This window comes from Thalassophryne amazonica, chromosome 5, assembly GCF_902500255.1.
Source record: "Thalassophryne amazonica chromosome 5, fThaAma1.1, whole genome shotgun sequence".
NCBI lineage: Eukaryota > Metazoa > Chordata > Actinopteri > Batrachoidiformes > Batrachoididae > Thalassophryne > Thalassophryne amazonica.
The window spans coordinates 1,197,043-1,203,295 of record NC_047107.1 but is presented as its reverse complement, the minus strand read 5'-3'; the positions used below and the strand labels follow the sequence as shown (position 1 = coordinate 1,203,295).

Here is a 6,253-nt window from a genome sequence, read left to right as displayed (position 1 = left end):
AAGTGGCAGATTTTTTTTTGAACTACTTTGGGAGGTCTTGCATACTGGGGAAAAAAAAACCTCTGCAGTTTTTATGTGGTCACATCGTTCAGGGTCGCCACAGCAGATCTGACACAGAGCTGCATGTTGATTTGTCTGGAATTTTACACTGAACAACATGTGTGGTGTTGATCTTGTGGTGTTTTAGGGTCACATGCACCGACCGCTTGGCCAGCGGTGGATTTCGTTACCTTCACCAGCTGCCTGATGACATTGAACTGTCTAATGATGTGCTGTAATGTGGTGTGAGGCGGCGGCACTGACCTTTGGCACGTCCTCGGGACCTCCCAGAGGCAGTGGCAGACGGTGGGAGGCGTGCCTCATCAGGGACTCGGACCCCATGTCCAAACGTGGCCGTTTGACGTCGGCATACTCCAGCTCTGAGGGGGCGCTGGGTTCGGGTAAGTAGATGTGCTCATAGCGGATATGCTGCTCTTGAGCTCTGACATAGAGAAAGAGGGGGAGCAAATCAGAAACAGGCACGCAAACATACCCACAGCGTGCGTGTGTGCAACTTTTGGATCAACCAAGAAGCCCAGACAGATGATTCAAAGCATATATTGATCATCAAAATATTTGTGATTGATTGGGATGAATCACACAGCCAAAAACAGTGTTACAGACGTTTGTTTAGGTCACGGCAAAGTGAAACCAAGTGAAATAAGGTCAACTACAGTTTTGTGTTTGTGATGGAGGGAGGCGTTAACATCCACGGGCAGCGTGTGTGAGGTTTGGCACGGTGATGTTAGCCAGTAAGTCACCACAGAAACACACAGCTCGTTCAGATCTGCAGCGTTAGCTGGAGGTGAACACAAGCACCAGAGTCACATGACGGAGAAGATTTCCTCCTGTGGACCACCATGGGCAGCGCCAGTGGGGCACTGGGGGCACTACAGCTCCTCCTGGATTTGTCGTAGCACCCCCAAGAAAGTAATTCCTCATTTATTATTTTATTTTAATTTCATCCCATGTTTTAAGGCCTTGTCTACACTGAAACTGAACTTGTCCTGTACAATCTTTTTCTTTGTCATTTTCAAAAAGTGTTTCATTCAATAAATGTCTCCGTTCTCACAGATCTGTGAAACTGCGTGAAAATGCTGTAGTACACATGCCAGGCCTGTATGTAGCGCTGTAACACTTCTACAAAAAATGGAGAAGAAGACGTCGAGCTAACAGCAAGAGATAAAACTTTAGGAGCCCGCTCACGGATTAAATAAAGTCTTTTAATCTGACCTGTTGCCAGGATTCATCATCACAGCTGAAAACTGTTCTCCACATGACGCCCTTGTTTTGGAAGATGACGTATGGAAATGTGTTAATTCCTTATGACGGAAATTACTTAAGGGTTTTTTTTTTTTTTTTTTTTTTTTAAAGAAGTCCCTCAGTGTTTGTCTGCTCTGGGTGAGTTTCTCAACTGGAGGACGCCAGCACATTGTCCCACCACCAAGAAGAAGAAAAAAAAATGATAATATGCTAAATTAGACTGTGACACTGTGAACAACATGTTAACATGTTTAAAAAACCTTCTGTCACTAGCTTAAATGACTACCACCCAGTGGCACTCACACCAGTGATCAAGTGCTTTTTAGCGGTTGATTCAGCAGCACATCCTAGTGAGCCTCCCACCCACCTTTGATCCACATCAGTTTGCATACAGAGCAAGAAGGTCTACAGAAGATGCCATCATCACTGCTCTCCACAGTGCACTGTCCCACCTTGAACACCAGGGGAGCTATGTGAGGATGTTACTTGTAGACTGCAGCTCTGCTTTTAACACCATCATACCGTGGCGACTTTTCACCAAACTCACTAACCTGGGATTCTCCCCATCATCTGCCAATGGATTATGGACTTCCTCACCAACCGACCTCAAACAGCGAAAATAGGGAAACACATCTCATCCCAACTTATACTCAGTGCCGGCTCCCCCCCAGTGCTGCATGCTGAGCCCTCTGTTGTATTCTCTGTACCCCCAACCAACCTACAAACACCATCATCAAGTATGCAGATGATACAACTGTTGTCGGTCTCATCTCGGGGAGATGAGGCCACCTCCCGAGAGGAAGTCCGCAGACTGGTGGGATGGTGCAAGCACTGCAATCTTATCCTTAATGCTTCCAAAACAAAGGAAGTAATCATGGATTTTTGCAGAGAAAAGTCAGCAAGGGAGCCCCCTCACATTAATGGGGAATGCGTGAAGAGGGTTCCTGCCTTCAAGTTCCTGGCCATACACGTCACAGAGGACCTATCAACACCAACCACATGGTCAAGAAGGCCCAGCAGCAATTCCACTTCCTGAGAATACTCAGGAAACACCACCTGGAGGAGAAACTGCTGGTGTCCTTCTACCGCTGCTCTATTGAGAGTGTGCTGGCCCACTGCATTTCCACCTGGTATACCTGCTGCTCAGCAACGGACAAGAAGGCCGTACAATGGATTATTAATATTGCCCCCCCTGTTGTGTGGGCCGCTGAAGAGGAGGTACTGCTGGCCCACTACCACCAGAGGGCGCCCTGCTTGGAGTGCGGGCTCCAAGCACGAGAGGGCGCCAGACCCAGAGGAAGTGACAGCTGTCACTCATTACTCCAGCTGTCACTCATCTACACCACCATATAAGCTGGACTGCAACTCCACCTCCCCGCCGAGAAATCGACTACCAGAACCAAGGTAATTTCTCTGCTGACTGACACATTGTGTAACCAACTGAACTTCTATTGCAGCCGTTTTCCTGAAGTGTTGCCTTGTCTGGAGGATTGGCGTTTGGTGTGAGAGTGACGGCTTCACCTCGCACCCCATCCCAGATAAGTGGTAGATCAGGAGCTGCACGAGTGTGTGTGATTTGGAGGTGGAGGTGCTCCCTCCTAACGGTGTCTGGACTATGTATTACTGAGTGTGCGGACTCACACTCACACATCATATTTCTGCTTTCTGCCAGCAGTACCAGGGTCGACAGTCGAAGACAGAGGCCACCTGGGGACTCGGGACTTGGCGGCTCCGGTGTTCTTCAGGCCGTTGGTGGTGGAAGCCGTGTGGGACGCGGCTTCTCTCTCGTCGGGCGTCTTCTATCTTCGAGCCTGCCCACACTTCTCCTGGTGTTTATTGACTGTGAGATTAAGACACGTTTCGTTGTGTAATATCACAACATTAAATTGTTACCTTTTGGCTTACTCTTTGTCCGTTCATTTGCGCCCCCTGTTGTGGGTCCGTGCTACGACACCTTCACAACACCCCCCCCAAAAAAAAATCAGACTGTGCCCTGCCCTCTCTGCAGGACATCATCTCCCACTGCATCGCTAGATCTGAAAGCATTTTGAAGGACCCCTCACACCCTGGTCATCATATGTTTGCACTGTTGCCCTCTGGCAAACGTTTCAGGTCCATCAAATCATGCACAAACAGATTCAAAAACAGTCTCTACCCCACTGCAATACGGACACTGAACATTTCCAATCATTTTCACACATGGACCATCGAGATCTGAGAACCCTTCTAAGGGTCGGACTGCATGTACTTTATGTACTTATGCACTTTTTCCAGTCTACCTCACCTGCTATTCCAATTGAGTATGAAGAATGCATGTGTATGTATGTGGGGTTTCTCGGGATAGGGGAGGGTAGTGAGGGGAGTTGTATGTGCAGGCTTTTATTTGCATTGTCTTATATTATTCTTATATTATTTTAGGACTTTTTAATTTATTTTACAGCACCAAGAGGATTGCTATACAATTTAGTTGGATTTTGTGCAATGACATTTAAGAGTTCATTCAAATGTTCCAGAGGCAGGGCGATGACATCATCCTTTCAGTTTTCCACAGTAAGACACTTCTGGTGTTTTCACTCATAAAAGAAAATAAACATTCATCAATAGAACTGATTGGTTTTCACAAATTGAGTGTAACGTGATGTTTAATGACATAATTTCATTAATGAAAATCTCAAAGTGCTACAGGTAAAAAAATAAAATAAAACCAAGGATAAATAAGAGAATAAAAACAGAAAATCTAAAGATAAAAACAGTCACCAGACTAGAATAAAACCAAAATAAAAGACTAAGATGCAACTGATCAAATTCTTGAGACCTGTCTGTCTAAACAGGTACGTCTTGATGCTTTTTTGTTTTTTTTTTTTGTTTTGTTTTGTTTTTTTGTTAAAGCTTCCACAGTTTGTGGAGCCCTCACATGGCAGGGAGGGAGTTCCAAACATGAGGAGCAGCTGAACAGAAGGCCCTGTCTCCCATGGTGTGAAGTTTGGTGCGAGGGGGACAGAAGAGATTCATGTTATATGAACGGAGGGAACGGGAGGGTGTGTGGGCGTGAGGAGGTCTTTGAGGTATGTGGGGGCATTGCCATGGATGCATTAGTGGGTGATGAGAGCAATCTTAAAATGGATTCTGTAGGTGATGGGGAGCCAGGGAAGGTTATGGAGTATAGGTGTGATGTGTTCCTGTTTACATACTCTCATCAGAATTCTAGCTGCACTGTTTTGGATGTAGTGGAGCCTTTGAAGGTTTTTGCCAGACATCCCAAAGAACAGGGAGTTACAGTAGTTCAGCCTAGAGGAGACAAAGGCATGGACGAGTTTATCGGCATCAACAATGACGTCGCACTGTAGTGTGTGCAGTTTCAAGATGCTGAAATGGTTCCGTTTTTGCTGCCCAAATACCCATGAATAGAACTGGAAAGAAATGAAGTCTGGTCTCTTGAGACCAGACAGACAGGAGACGGAGCCAAGAAGAGGAGTGTATCTCCCTTATTTAGCAGGAGCAGGGGGATCTTCAGACAGCACAAAATCCCAGTTTACTTTAAACCTGTTAACACCTTGAGACAGAAATTAGTTCACCCTAAGGACAGGATCCCTAGTTACAAACAGAGCAATGTAGTATATTCTATCAGATGTCAGGAAAACTGTAACGAACACTACATAGGTGGGACTAAGCAACCTTTACACAAAAGGCTATACCAGCACCGCAGAGAGGGCGCCAGTGAACCTCAGTCTGCAGTTTATTTCACCTTACAAACACTAACCACAAGTTTGAGGACAAGGAAGATAAAATTTTAGCCAGAGAGAAGAACTGGTTTGAGAGAGGAGTGAAGGAGGCATTGTATGTGAAACAGTTGAAACCCAGCCTTAACCAGGGAGGGGGTCTGAGACACGCTTTGTCCCCCGTCAGGGGTCAAATTAGTACGTGCATGTGCTAGTTTGTGCACGTATTATTCAAGTGGTGCATGTAATTTTATACTGCACTAGCACTGGTGCAAGTGACTTTATCCAAGTTTTATCAACTATAAGCACCAGTAGAATGAACCAATAAATGAATAAATGAGGAAAAAAACAATTTCCAGTGTGTTGTCTTCATCTTCCCTGCGTTTTATGACTCTCACACACGGAGCAAGTTGCTGTGCTCTAGTTGTTGTGGAAAGCTGACAAACGTCGCCAGTGGCGCCATCCCTGGGTTCACAACATCCTCATGAGACGTTCCCAATTCGGGGAGTTTCATTATTTGCTACAGGAGCTGCAGCAAATAACTGGAGCTGAAGGAGCTCCAGTTTGAGGACCCCCTGTCCCGTTCGCGCACGTAAAATGTGTGCACGTTTTCCTTTAATCGAGCCCATGAATTAAAGGTGATAGAGAGAGGTTGAATGGGGCATTAATCCTTGTTCTGTGATGCGATATGTATCCCAAAAAAAATTGTGTTGGGTCAAAGGTTTAAGGATATGATTCCTTCTTTATGTTCTCTAATGCCATATAGCAACACAGTGCAGAGTAGCTACCTAAACTCTGTAAGTGAGATAGAGTATCTCGTCAATAGTTTTACATCCTCATTGAAGACAACTTTGGATGCTGTAGCTCCTCTGAAAAAGAGAGCTTTAAATCAGAAGTGCCTGACTCCGTGGTATAACTCACAAACTCGTAGCTTAAAGCAGATAACCCGTAAGTTGGAGAGGAAATGGCGTCTCACTAATTTAGAAGATCTTCACTTAGCCTGGAAAAAGAGTCTGTTGCTCTATAAAAAAGCCCTCCGTAAAGCTAGGACATCTTTCTACTCATCACTAATTGAAGAAAATAAGAACCCCAGGTTTCTTTTCAGCACTGTAGCCAGGCTGACAAAGAGTCAGAGCTCTATTGAGCTGAGTATTCCATTAACTTTAACTAGTAATGACTTCATGACTTTCTTTGCTAACAAAATTTTAACTATTAGAGAAAAAATTACTCAT

General features: G+C 45.2%; 1 protein-coding gene across 1 annotated transcript in view; it reads right to left on the bottom strand.

Moving 5' to 3' along the window:
• The window catches only part of LOC117509706 (nuclear receptor corepressor 2-like), a 219,620-nt gene that overhangs the window by 85,740 nt on the left and 127,627 nt on the right, over nucleotides 1-6,253 (bottom strand). Inside the window, exon 4 of the mRNA XM_034169426.1 lies at nucleotides 304-481. Coding sequence (XP_034025317.1) covers nucleotides 304-481 — 178 coding nt within the window. The remainder of the gene's footprint in view (nucleotides 1-303; nucleotides 482-6,253) is intronic.